This window comes from Lethenteron reissneri, chromosome 7 (assembly GCF_015708825.2).
Source record: "Lethenteron reissneri isolate LAM-NWPU_2019-01 chromosome 7, ASM1570882v1, whole genome shotgun sequence".
NCBI lineage: Eukaryota > Metazoa > Chordata > Hyperoartia > Petromyzontiformes > Petromyzontidae > Lethenteron > Lethenteron reissneri.
In genome coordinates, this window is record NC_083785.1 from 12,196,350 (window position 1) to 12,210,926 (window position 14,577).

The window sequence follows — 14,577 nt, forward strand, 5'->3', positions numbered from 1 at the left end:
GTTGACATGACTTTCCAGCATGCTCAAGGAAAGTCACCTCTCTCTTCGACTTCACAATTCACGTTATTTGTCCGGAGACCTGCAATATTAAACTAAACTGTGACACCCATAGGCAATGGCTGTCACCATGTATGGTGGATTTTAACTGCACAGCAGAATAATTTATTTCGAGTCGGGTCTTTCCAGGTTTTCGACCTGGAAAATATTTTCACACCCAGCACATCATATCCAATATCCTTCTCTCACCATGGTTGAGGCCACTTAGTGATATGCCTCCAGCCTACCAGCGACCCCCCCCGAAAATATTAATTTAGAAATTAAGCGCTGCCTGGGAGGCATGCCAATAATAAACCACTCGGCTCAATGGTTTACAACCCCCAAGAGATTTGGGGTCATGATTCAGTTCAAGACTGGATTATTGTCTGTCGCTTTTGCTGTCTTTTTTTTGCATTCCATTTTTTACGTTTCATTTGTACAAATCAGTTTGCTCTGTTTCGCACCTCCAATTAGCAAGGTTAGCTATGTCCGCTGCGAAAAAAGTTCAACATACGTTCACAATGGTAACAATAGCTGATAATTTTTATTTAATGCTTGTAATTCATCTGTTCCCATAAGTAATGAGCATAACAATCAATTTTCATCAATGATCCGATACATCATTGCATGCCTAATAAGTATTCATTTTTTGTTGAGAACCTGGTGAGAACCCATTCACACACATGACTTCATCATCATAATCGTGAGCCATGCTCACTCCACTGCCGAATGAAGTTCTCCATCTTCCATGACGCAGCAACCCATACAGCACCTACACGTGAGCTGATTTAATTGGTCCGTCTCCGAAGGGGATTCATCTGTCCGGTGGTGTGGCGGACCTGTGAGAGTGAGCTCTAACGGCGTTGCACGTTGTGTCCTGCCTCACAGTAAGGGCGCTCCGCGCACGTCTCCCCAGCCAACGGGCGGCGTGCGTGAGGTGTGCGTGTCGGCGTGCTTCGCTCCCTCCCACTCCCCCTTCAACACGGCTGCGCACACCCGCGAGAAAGGTATGCAGTACACACAAAGACAAAGATCCTCTGACAGACTTTGGAGCAAGTGCTGTTAGCGAGCACTTACGATGGCTGCCACGGCACACGAGTGGGTGGGTGGCCAGCACCATGCCTGGCCGCCTTTGTCCCCTCGTGGCAATGTTTAAACATCACACCAAGTACTTATTTGAGGCTGAGTCAACCTAGGGGATGCCCAGCATTGGTTCAGATATTCATCACCAATTAGGCTATGAATGGGAATCCAGCTCGGGTCGCTGGGTTTGTACCGCACATACACACAACGATTCCTCGTATAGAGATGCAAGTGCTGTTAGCGAGCACCTATGGAGTGGTGTTAGTGAACACGAGCACAGAGCATGAGGAGGTGGTGTGGCAAGCACCACGCTCATCCTCCCTTGTCTCCCTGGTCCTGGATGAGTTTACCTCGGGGAGACTAGTTCAAGTATTCGCCACTTATGAAGCCGTGAATGGGAATTGAACTCCAGTCGCTGGGTTCGTGGTTAATTAACCACTACAGAACCGCACATACACACACGAACTTCCAATAATCGACCCACAGTGATTACTGTTACCTTGTCATGCATCAGTAGTCCTTTGGACATTAACTGATATTATTTAGTTTAATGCATCTGTTGCAAGCAACACATAAAAAACTATAATTTATGCATCAAAAATGCATCCATTTTACCAAAATTTTACATCAATTCTTTAGTCCAGAGTTGTAGAACCTATGGCCTGCATGTTAGATACAGCTGGCAACTTGATTTCATATGGCCCGTGGCCACATGAGACTAATTACTTCCAAACAATTGATTTATCTATCGCTGCAAGCATCGTGCATGACTGCGGGTATCTACTGATGCCCGCAGTAGTGCGTGGTGAATGCTTGAGAGAAATGCTCAATACACAGCCTAACCTGGAAGAACGTGCATGCCACCATTTTCCTTCATGTGAAACAGCCTGGCAGTGACCTTGGATACGAAGCTGTGCGAGTACGCTTGTGTCAGTGAGGCATGATGTGGTGGAATTGTGCGGTGTGATGTGTGGTACAATTATTTAATTTGATGGTTGCTGTACAATGGTGCTATGTGACACTTGCTGTGGTGTGCTAGTACAGTGCATTGGTATGGTGTGACTTTGCTGCGGTGTGATGGTTTGGTGTGATGATGCGACGGTTGCAGTGTGATGCTTAGTGTGGTACGATGGTGCGGTAGGATGCTTGATGCCGTGCGAGGGCACGTTGTGACTCGTGGCGTCGTACAGTTGTGCTTTACCATGACGTGACTTTCGATGCGGTGGGATGGTGTCGTGGTACAGAGGCGCACGCAGTGGCGGGCTCGCTCTTTGTGCTGTGCTCCGTGGGCTCGCTCGTGGAGCACACCCTGGAGCCACACCCGGCGGTCGGCGTCACTCGCATCTGTGACGACACGCCGCTTGAGCTGTCCTGCACCCCCAACGCCAATTGGGGCATCGCCAGGTACACGCCTCTCCTCCACAGTCCACCGGTTTACACTTTAATAGTCTTTGTTGCTGTTAAAAATAAAGCCCTCACTGCCTTCATTGTTTAACCCTTGCCTTATTTACGAATAATCATGATGATTTATAGTCCATTATGAATCCACTACTGGATGAACACCTTCACATGATGTGTCAGTTTGGGAGTTGGATAATACTTGACCGCTGTGGTCAGTGTAAGTTGGTGAAGGGGATGGGTGCCTCGGACCAGTTCTGATGTTACTTTCCACTGATGTGAGCTGCGGTCAGGAATCAAACTTTGTTTGCTAGGTTCATGGTTCAGTGTGCGTGTCTCATCTCTTTGCGCCGTGCCATATGTCTGTTAACATAACATTCGTACATCACAGTGACATGTAATTTATATAATCAAAAATAATGGATTTTTGGGAAAGTTATTTAATTCCTGTATCATTAGGTCCAGAATTGAGTTTCACTGATGCACCATTCTAGACCTCGTGTCATGTATCAAAAGGTTTTACAAAGAAGGACCCACCACAACATTGAAACTAGATGAAGAGAACAGGAGAATATAAATCAGATGATTAGTTATAAAATGAGATATGCTCTCACCAACACTTCATAGCAACAATGGAAATATATTTTAAAAATTCGATTGGCAAAATTAAGGCATAAAATATTAGCCGATGACAGTCGATGTATAACAAAAATACCTAGAGGTAGGAATCGTTTCCTATCGCTAATTTTTCAAAAATAATGCAGCATTCGTCGATAAGAACAGAAGTCATATACAACAAGTTTACTAAACATAAAGTAATTTGCTGAGGGACGCAATTATTTTAAACACAGTAGAGTATGTATTCCTAGGACAGATATTGGAGGCAGATAAGGATCTGAATTATTAAATAGAGTCCGCAAGAGCAGGTTGGAACACTTTTGGAAAGCTGACTTAGATAATGAAAATCAGCATGCAAAGTGCCTGAAGAGAGTGTTTAATTCGTGCATAATGTCAGCTATGGCATAGACCAGAAACATGGCATATGACACAGTTTTACATTGAGGGGAGGTCTTCCAATAGCAGATAGTTATCATCTGATGATACAAAAATTCATAATCGATTTCCAATTATGAATAATATTGGTTGTGAAAGCCTACATATAAAATTGATATTAATATCGCTGCAGTCTCCTTTATCCTTTTTACTTCATGATTTGTTTAATGGAATCTTAGTTTATAGAAACCGCCGTTAAAGTATGAAGCGGTGTAAAATGTATTTTGAAAGAGTAAGTGTATTTTTGTTCACGATGCAGACAAAGCACGAATTCTGGTAAGACAAGCCCTTTAGGCGTGTGTGCATGCTGTTTTTGTGTTGGTGTGTTTTTCAGGAGTACCCATTGGGCCGAGCTGCGACCCCCATTCCACACAACTCACCCCTTAATGCTGGCAGCCGATGCAGTACAGGACGCACCTACACTCCCTTCAGGTCAGCACTGAACACCCATGTATTTTTTTAAGCTGTTCCTCGCAATCTTTTTTTCTGATTGCGCCTTTAGCATTATGTCCTGAAAGGAAGACCCCATTCAGATTTCACACAGTGTAATGCAACCCTTTTTCCGAGAAAATACATACAGAAGCGGATGTCACAGAGCTACCTTTGAGATCGGTTCAAGTGATATCTTTTCCACACAGTGAGGGGCAGCAATTTCCCAGCTTCTCGAAGCTGGGATTTAGCCCAATTTAGTGTAGAAACACATTTTAAATGATTATATTTTGTACAGTAGTTGGTGACCAGGCTGAGACCATTAGCTCACCACTACATTTGGGAACCCATTTTTAATCACATGCGGCTGCCTGGATGTGAACTCAGTATCTCAGCGGTGCCATCTCGGTGCTCTTGACTTCTTGACCTCTGAGCTACTTGGCCCCCAGTGCACTGACCTGTTTTGTAATGTGTGTACATGTACACTGACAAAAGCATTGCATTATGAACATTTCTTAAATGGTGTTGGGGGATTTACAAAGATGTATAACAACGAAATTATGGTCAGTCTCGTGTATGTTTAATTAGGGAAAATACTGCTCAGCATATTTTACATTTGTCTCAGAAAATTAACTTTTATCAGCAATCATGGATATGCTGGAAATGAAGTAATGACAACAAAAAGGGCTGTATTACAAACGTTATCACTTGACCTGCTTTGATAGTGACAATGAGAGAGATGTAACAAACTAACTGCCCATCCATCATGGCAGTGCATTCGTGTAATTGATGTAAACAAAGAGCGTTTACTACACACTGGATGGATATTTTAATGTTTGGAGTTTGATCATCGTTTGGCAATGGCTTTGGATATGCTTAGGATGCGAGCTGTGTCTGTTGCAGGAGTGTGTGCACGTGCAGGCAGGGGATCCAGTGAGAGCCTAACATCGGAGCCTGAGGATGAAGAAGATGATGAGTGGCTCTCTCAGGTTCCCCAATATCACCACAAACAGAACCACCCCAACCAGTACCATTGCTTTAACCACCAGCAGCACCACCATCAAAATTACCAGCACCACTGCTATCCGCATCAGCCCCAGCGCCACAACTATGTCATGTCATGTCATCATAATTATCACCTCTCAGCAGTTATTAACTTTCACATATCCACAAAAAGGTGACTGCCTACTATTGGCAAAAGGGCCTTCCACATTGAGTGTGTTTTTTGTACACAAGAGTATTTTGTGTACAAGTAATTTAGGATTCTCAGACACTGATCAGTGTCTGAGAATCAAATTCAAACTTGATTTTAAGCTTTCGTGACTGCAGCAATTACTCTTTGTGTGTCTCTGTGTTGTCTCTCTCTGCTTGTGTGTCTGTCTGTGTGTCTCCGTGTCTGTGTTTTGTCTCTCTCTCAAATTTAGTTCTACCTGATGACGGTTGCTTGTGTTGCAATCGAAACGTCGTATTCTATTATTTGATTTATTTTATTTCTACGTGACTTTACCGAAAGAACCAAATAGTAATGAAATGAAAGTCTCTCAAGTTTGTAGTGCACTGCGTTAACCACAAAAGTAATTGTGATGATTTTTTTTAACAACACATCAACATCACTGCTTTTGGCAAATGTCAGTATTCTGAACGATGGTTTTCTCTCCATTCTAACATTTGACCTGGTGATGTGTCGTGGTGTATGGTGAACGTGATGTTATGTTAATACGGGGCCGTGCGGGGTTTGTAAACGCTCGTGTCTGTGCCGCAACAGGTGGAGATCGTGACCCACTCGGGCCCCCACAGGCGGCTGTGGATGGGCCCCCAGTTCACTTTTAAGACCCTGCAACTCCCCCCGGGGCAGACCATGCTGGTGTCCTCTAACTCCTCTGCACTGTTGTCGCACACCGTGCCCGAGAGCGCGCACGCTACTCATGCCGCGCACGCTCCCCACTCGGACACACTGGATGTGTGCAGCCTCAGGTAAGTGCCACTGAGCACACAGCTCCTCCACAAAACTCGCATAGATCTTGGGTACATAAAAAGATCACTGCCTCAACGGCCCTTCATAACTTCTTGCCCATAGTTGTTTATTGTCGCCAAGCAAATAATTATCTTTTGACGCAATGGCAATGATCACAAACACCAATCTTGCTTTCTCCATTTCTTATATAATTGGAAATTACCGTTAACCTCTATTGCATGCGTATTGATCGTTTACCAAACACTGCAAAGATGGGGCATTTTGAAAGATGTCTTGCTGCTATATTTATGCTTCCTCATGCTTTTTCTAACTTATTCAATACTACTTGCGGTATTTTATAATCCTCTAACTTGTTGAAAAAAGTGCCTAATTTACCAAATATCCCTGTGACAATATTATAGCTGCAATATTATAATCAATTCAGTCCACTGAGAAAACAGCTTCTAATCTTCGTCATTAGCTTATAATCTGTGCAGCTGTCACAGCTTTGTTTAAATTCTGTTGTTTGCCTGTGACATGATGTGGTGCATGTGATGTGCTGCAGACTACAGCCCGTGCGGTCTGATCCAGTGTGCATGCCAGCACGGGCCTCCACTTTGGAAATCGAGGCTGGATCAGGTACGCTGTCGTGTTTCCACTCATGTGCACCTGTGGGACTGCACATGGAGTTTTTACTGATTCACGCTAACAAAATTAAGTGAGTGATTTAACCAAGGCACCAAGTGGCATGCACGAATTAGTGTGTATTGACTGGCACTGCATTTGGTGTACGTTTGGGTGTGATGAGCAGGCATGTTTGAGCTGGAGGTGTGCGGCAGCTGGCCAGATGCACAGCACCGTGCATGGGTGTGCGACCCCGGGGATGAGGCATTGAGGGAGAGGATCGCCGATGCGATGATGGAGTCACCGGGGGGAAACATGCACACCACACGAGGTAGGTACACTTAGTCCACTACCACATCTCACCCCGCCCTCCTGATGACTGTAAAACAAACTAAAACTGCCTAAAACTGAAATGGAGACTAAATATATTCTAGAGAGGCTCCGCAATGCTCGCTCTAGTGGAGGTAGTTCTGCAAGCAGTAGAATGAGCTCTCTATTGCAGGGCTGCACCTTTATTTTTACCTTTCATAATTATAATAATTTTTTTAATGTATGATTTAATAGAGATACATACCCACTTATATTAGCACTATGTAGGGATTTTATGGACCCATTTTATGTAGATGTGGACATTCACTCTGCTTGTGATTTACTGAATCTTCATGATCCATAGTCACGATGTGATCCAAATTTTTTTTTTTTAAATATCTCGATGAATTTAGCAGGCTCTAGTTTCAGGAGGAGTCGTGTGCAATACAGTAAACCCTTGTTAATTTGACATATGGGGCTCTGGCGTTGCCGAATTATCCAATATTCAGAATTATGTACAATGCTACTCCCCAGTGGCTCCTGTCCCAATAAAAATTAAAAATCTAAATTGGTTTTCCAAACTCTTCATGCACCATAATATAGATTTTTTTTTGGGGGTTAGATTGCGTAAATATGATTGTGTCGTTAAACCTGCCACCACCCGACGCAGCCAATTAGTAAAGTTTGTCACGTAAACAGAAAATGCAAGTTCGTTACTAGTACAGCACACCGTGTGTGGTCGAGCAAATCTACAACATTTACAATACGAGTACGACGTTTTGCCAGTAATTACAACTTGCATCATACGGTGACTGCCAGATTTGTGGAGACATCCTCCTGTTTCGTTCCTTAAATAGAGGGATAGATGTGATGACATCATTTTTGAGCATATGAAGTACAATGGATATCAATTTCTGGTTGGGTTATTTATATGGTAATCTACGAACATTATGCATGCACATTATGAATGCACAAGATGTCGACATAAGCTGTGTGCGATTAATTGCACTTGTGGCAAAATGCTATGTTAGGCAGACAAGACAAATGATCAGCACGAGACTAAAATTATGCCAAAGTTTTATTAAATACTCCCAAATACAACCGTCGACAGTGGCAGAATACGTGTGCCAACAAGGACACTCAGTTGATTTTGATAATGTTGAAGTTCTGTGCAAAATTAGTTGCTACTGGCAAAGACTAATTTGAGAATATATCCAAATTGAGAGAAATAAAAAATAATTGTACCCGTTCGGATAGCTACAGGCTTCGTGCTGCTTGGAAGCGAATCATCAAATAATCCATTGTTTAAATGCATGCCTACACAGGTTACCATACGTCAATGGGGATTACCTGTACGCAGACATCTTCTTGGTTCTTTCGGTAAAGTCACGTAGAAGGGAAGTAATAAAATAATAAAAATAAAACATAATAAAATTATTCTCACGACGTTTCGGCCACAACGCAAGCAGCCGTCCTCAGGTGAAAACCAGGTCCGTCGAGGCGACAGAGTCTGAATGAAACAGCACACGAGTTTCATTCAGACTCTGTCGCCTCGACGGACCTGGTTTTCACCTGAGGACGGCTGCTTGCGTTGTGGCCGAAACGTCGTGAGAATAATTTTATTATGTTTTATTTTTATTATTTTATTACTTCCCTTCTACGTGACTTTACCGAAAGAACCAAAAAGATGAATCCCTGCAGTCACGAAAGCTTTAAATCAAAATGTACGCAGACAATAACAGGTCCTATTTTATTGCACGCAAACGACAGGAGGTACATCGAATAGCATATGAATAACAAAACCGGCAATGGATATCCATTGTAATTTAAATATGCATCCATTAAACCTCTCCCGTTCGCACGTGAAGGGCTCACAAATGACGTCATCACATCTATCCCTCTATTTAAGGAACATAACAGGAGGATGTCTAAAAATCTGTCTGTTGCCTGATGATCGTAGTTGTAGTTACTGGTGAAACGTAATGGTATTGTCAATGTTGTGGATTTGCTCTCCAACACACCGGTGTGCTGTACTAGTAACGAATTGGCATGTTCTGTTCATGTGACAAACCTTACTAATTAGCTGTGTCGGGTGGTGGCGGGTTTAACGACGCCTATATTTACGTGATCTAACCCAAAAAAACTTATTATGGATGATATTGTTTGCGAAAGTCTACGTGTTAAACTCTTCGCACACCATACGTATTGACACACCTGCACAAATTCTATCCACAACTATGGATTTGTCTCACAAGCTGAGGGATTTCTACTTCAGTCCCTTTCTATTACTTCTTGATGTAGGTGTAGACGACATTTTTGAGATGATTGACTTGCATAAACAAGGTAAAGTCCAAAGCAATAGGTCTGCACTAACGCTCACCGTATGCGCCGCCAATAGACCACGTCATTGTTTTGGTCGTGGTACGCGGCGTCGCTCCTCGTGTGTGCTGAAATTGGACCATTCTGTATGGGATTTCGGCTCATGGCGAATTACTAATACTGTATGTATGCCGAAGGCGCAGCCGTGCCAAATTTTACCCAATTACGAATTATCAAATACCGAAAGAACGAGTTTTTATTATATATACAAATTGAAAAATCATGTTATGACGCATATCACTTAAGCATAATGAATATATATTTTACAAAATATTAATCGATACGAAAGTTTTAAGTCTAAATGTACTGATGTGACTGCAGGAATTCATATTCTTGGTTCTTTCAGTAAAGTCATGTAGATAGAAAAACAAAAAAGGCAAAATTTAAAGTAAAAAAAACCCCACGACGTTTCGATCGCAACACAAGCGGTCTTCTTCAGCAGTGTAGATGGGCGTAGCGAGGTTAAATATTTTCACTCCGTTCTTCTTTCTCCCCCCCCTCCCTTTCCACTCAGTCGGTGCATCACCATTCCTCCCCCCCATTGTCTGATGGGGAAACCCACGGTGCAATCCCTCCCTCCTCCCATCTCTACCCCTCTCTCCTCCCCCCCCCCCCATCTCTGCCCCACCCCCTCTCTCTTCCCCTGTCTCTCCCCCCGCCCACTCACTCTGGAGCCCGAATAAGCAGCTACATCTGGAGGTTTGCCCTCTTTTCTTTCCACCTGAAGAAGACCGCTTGTGTTGCGATCGAAACGTCGTGGGGTTTTTTGCTTTTAATTTAGATTTTTTTTTATACTCTTTGGTTCTTTTGCTAAAGTCAGCGGCCGTCCTTAGGCCGCTTGTGTTACGGCCGAAACGTGATTTAATTATATTTTTTCTACCTACGTGATTTTACCGAAAGAACCAAAGAGTATAGATTCTTGCAGTCATGAAAGCTTCAAATCAAGTTTAATTTGTTTGTTTTTCTATCTACGTGACTTTACCGAAAGAACCAAGAATACATCGGTACATCATAGCATTACTTTTGACAGGCACCACAGAAAACCATACCCCAAGAGAACACGTTATTCTGCACCTAAATATGCTTTAGATATATAAAACATGAATATCTAAAACAACAGTTTATATGACACGGCTTCACACCCCAAACAAAGTATGTTGTGTGTAAGACAGAGCATGCTTTTACCATCGTATTTGCAAAAATACACGTGTGTTGTATGCGCAATTGTGTAATTTGCAATGTGATTATTGTTGCAGAGCTGCAGAGAGAGGGCAGCATTGAGACACTCAGCAACAGCTCAGGCTCCACAAGTGGTAGTCTTCCCCGCCGATACGACTCGAGCCTGCCCACTCTCTAACCACCCAAGCACTAGCACTCTGCTTTATCAACGGGTATACCAGCAACGTTTTGAGTCCACAGTCCACGAGCTATTTACTGCTGCACTGCGATGACAGCCCACTTTGAAGTAATCACATTTTAGCTACTGACATGCATCGCCACACTTACACAAATCTGAAACCAAACCTGTCGATGCGTACACGCACACTCATATATAAGCAGTTGCACGTCAATGCACATTCACACGACATAATTTGATGGACGCACTTTTAAAAATCGCAAAATGACTTATTGAAGTGAATGGGGAAAAAATGCTTCAGCAGGCTGGTCATAGGGTTGACTGTGACACAATCATCTATTCAGAAGTGCTCCTAAAGTGTAATGGAAAATCTGAAGGTAATGCTACTGCTATAGGAGCTCTGCTGAGCAACTATAAAGGGGCATTTAGGTGGTGCTTTGTTGTTGATTGGCACTTTAGACATTATGGGCCTTGTTACATATTGGGTGGAGTGTTGTTTGTACACTGGCCCTTCATACTAAAATGAAGGAAGTGTTTGTGGAACAAATTTCAGTTCAACTTATTATACAAAGCTCTCTCCACACCTGTAGTTTTCAAATCGGTGCATTGTCCTTTAAACGTTTTTATAGTTTACCCACATCACTGTTAGAAGGGGTAGCAGGGTTGGCTCAGAGGTACCGTACTTATCTCTTGAGTCCAAGGTTCGCCGGTTCGATACCCAGCCTGGACCCTTGTACAGCATCGTTGAGTGTGCCGTTCTGTGGGACGATGCTAAAGTGGTTTGGTTCTGCACGCAAAAGGTTACCTTTTCACATGACTGCAGTTGTGTTGATGCAAATTGAGCCCTCTTAAATGTCTGTTTAAATTCCTTCGGTTCGTATTTCAAGCCAAATGTACTTTTTTGTTCAGTTAGTCAATTATACTCAGCAGTGCTTGTCAGATTAAGAAAAATCAGGTTATATGCTTAATCACTTTTATGTTAATTAAGGAATATTCCATTATAATGCACGACTGGTCGTGACACTTCATACCATATATATAAGTTTTTGATGTAAAATGAAATCACAATCGACTCATTACTGAGAATTATTCTTTTGCTCAAGCCATGACAGTTGATATGCAGAAATTGTAGTATTTAAAATTATTTTAACATTACAGCATAGTCACTGCTAAAATTGAAATATAAAAAAGCTTGCACTTTTAAGTGTAAAAGAACATGTTTTTATGTTTGTTGCATACATATATGCTATTGGCTAGTGATGTGACTTTTGACATCCAATTCAAGTCCTTATTACTATAAAATTATTATTTTCATGCTTGATTATATTGTGTGTTAAGCATTAGGCTACAGTATTAGTTAATGTACAAAGTTAATCTTTTGTGAAGTACATGTCCTCCTGTTTAATAGGCATAACACTGGGTCTACAAATGTCTTCATTAGTTCTTTATTCGTGGTGATCTGGACAAAACTGCCATAGCTGGGAGAACTACATGCCTTGTAACAAGGTGATGTTGACTCATCATTAGGTATTGCCCTTTAAGAAGGGCAGCACTGCCCTTGGAACAATATGACCTCCCTTTCAGCCAAATATCTGTTCACCAATCCTGACAGTGCCACTAATGGATGATGCGGCCAAGTTATACATTACGCCCCTTTTGAAGCATTGAGATGGACGCTCTTGCCAAGTTATATATTTGCAGAAGAAATCTAAAATAGACATCGGGTGACATTTGTTGCCTACCGTAAATTCTTTCGAAGTGGCCGACCTGATAGGGTTGGGAGGAGTCGCTGTTATTGAGGATTGGCCCAACACATCAGCATTGCTTTTATCTCTTTTATTTCCAAATGATAATTGTGGCTAATCCGGAGTCTTAAAAACACGTATCAACTAGAGACTAGAGATAGCAGGAGAGGAATAGTACAAATATTAAATAGCGAAGGGAATAATTGACTGGTTAAAATAGATACTTATTTAAGGAGTTAATTTAGTAATAAGTTATGTATATAGACAATGGTATTTCATGTAAACAGTAATATCTAAACTATTGAACGCATGCTTCAAGTAAATACATAACGGGAAGATTTGTAATATACTGTACTTTATATCCCAATTGCCTTGATTTTAAAAGACCACATGCCCTACCCTGGTGAGTGCACAAGCAGACATTTGCACACACAGTGCTGTGTAACAGTAACGTAGATGTTAATGATAACAGCACTGCAGATGACGATAGTCCCATGTATGAACATGCTCAAATGTGCTGAGCACATATTCACGCTACTTTTGTGACTGCCGTGCTTAGTATAATTAAGCGCATTTATGTATGTAAGCGATTGCTAGGCGAATGTGTGTGTGTGCGCGCGTTCGTAAGTGATTGGACCAATGTACTGTTTTGTCATTGAATAATTATCTGCTGTGTGGTTTATTGCATATGTGTAAGTGGGTGGTAGGTGTGTTGGATGTCCACCTGACAGTGGTATCATGACTTTCATCCCGGGCATGCAGGAACGGTGATGTTCCTTTGTGCTGGAATGGCTTCAGTATGTTTACAGGTTCTCAGTGTATGGCTTAATGCAGCTGTGAGGAGCATTCAATGTCCTGTCAATAAATTCATGGGAAAACTTACAAAGAATTCTGAACATTATTGCATGTCTGTTTGATGTACCTTACCCCCACACAATCCTGTTCACAGGACCAACCAAGAAGCCAATTGTTTTGCTGTGGGAACATTTATTTATATATCTATTTATTTATATGGATGCCCTTTTCCTCCAAATCCAATCTTTTGAAAATATATTCTAAAGTATTTGTAAACATCCTTGTCTGAATACTATTTCGATTTTATTTTATTACCTTATGCAGGGCAGATCTTTTTTTTTACAATTGGTTTTGACCATTAATGTTAAGGCATTTGTGTTGAGAGCTTGGATAACTGAATCCGTTTATATTGAATCAAAAGCTCTTTCATATTCCATGAAAGCCACGGGCGGTATGGTATATAAAATCCATGCCTTCTTTCAGAACGGACTGATAGTGTTGTGATAAATGAAAAACATTTTGCTATATGCAGTTTTTTTTCACGTTGGCCTCTAAATGATCAATTATTTGGTTCTATTTTAACGAGATTTTTTTAAATATTTGTACACTAATTGGAAAGGAATGGGTCTTAATTCGTTAAATCAGTATTTATCTTCATGTTAAAAAGAATGAGGCGTCATTCCAATCGATACTGTATTGCATTGTGTAATTATGTAATAAATGGGTCCACTAATTGTTTCGTAAGCATGGCTTGAAAGTTGGACTCAAGATAAATAGCAAAACAATATAGTATTTACAAACAACCAGGTGGTTCCTACCAGTAAAAAGCAGTTCTACAGAAGTGAGTTCGTCAATCTCGGTGATTTCAACGTGCGTAGCCTCCAATGGCTTCCTATACATTTGATGGCAAGAGAGCGTTCCAGACGGCCGAAGAAGCGCATCTGAAAGCGCATCGCGATGCAAGTCACCGATTTAAAAGGGCACGGGGTGACCAATAAGGTCTGAATTGGTCTGTTAAAAAGTAGGCACTGATAAGGGGGTTGACAGGTATTGCCATTTAAGCCCTGGGCATCCACAATTTTGTTTTGTTTACACAAGACTGATCGAGTGATATATTCTTTTTTTATTACACGCTTTATATGAACTCACTCTGCTGTTGTTGTATCCTCAAATCTTCTTTTTAACCCACTTCCCAATGTGGTCTCGACTGCAAACTTGGTATACTCATGTCTTACTGATGACAATGCTATATTCTATCATAAAAAAACGTAATATATTTTTAAACATTCATTTTTAGATGTTATGCTTCGGCTTGGGTCTAATTGTCCACGGTCAGCTGACGTTGGCTGTCATCACCACGTCCCCCTTAAGTTATGGCAAGCTTCAGGGCCACTTCCTGGAGTCGTGGAGTTCTA

General features: G+C 41.8%; 1 protein-coding gene across 5 annotated transcripts in view; it reads left to right on the forward strand.

Annotated features, from left to right (window-relative positions):
* BCAS3 (BCAS3 microtubule associated cell migration factor) overlaps nucleotides 1-13,363 on the forward strand; it is a 30,712-nt gene extending 17,349 nt beyond the window's left edge. For 3 of the 5 annotated variants that reach the window (XM_061576302.1, XM_061576307.1, XM_061576314.1), the window contains exons 18-25: nucleotides 925-1,043; nucleotides 2,364-2,523; nucleotides 3,905-4,002; nucleotides 4,903-4,988; nucleotides 5,765-5,973; nucleotides 6,519-6,592; nucleotides 6,765-6,908; nucleotides 10,522-13,363. In XM_061576302.1, the coding sequence (XP_061432286.1) occupies nucleotides 925-1,043; nucleotides 2,364-2,523; nucleotides 3,905-4,002; nucleotides 4,903-4,988; nucleotides 5,765-5,973; nucleotides 6,519-6,592; nucleotides 6,765-6,908; nucleotides 10,522-10,622 (991 nt within the window). In that variant the 3' untranslated portion in view covers nucleotides 10,623-13,363. The remainder of the gene's footprint in view (nucleotides 1-924; nucleotides 1,044-2,363; nucleotides 2,524-3,904; nucleotides 4,003-4,902; nucleotides 4,989-5,764; nucleotides 5,974-6,518; nucleotides 6,593-6,764; nucleotides 6,909-10,521) is intronic. The other 2 variants (XM_061576315.1, XM_061576323.1) reach the window with 2 other exon arrangements.
* The last annotated feature ends 1,214 nt before the right edge of the window (nucleotides 13,364-14,577 follow it).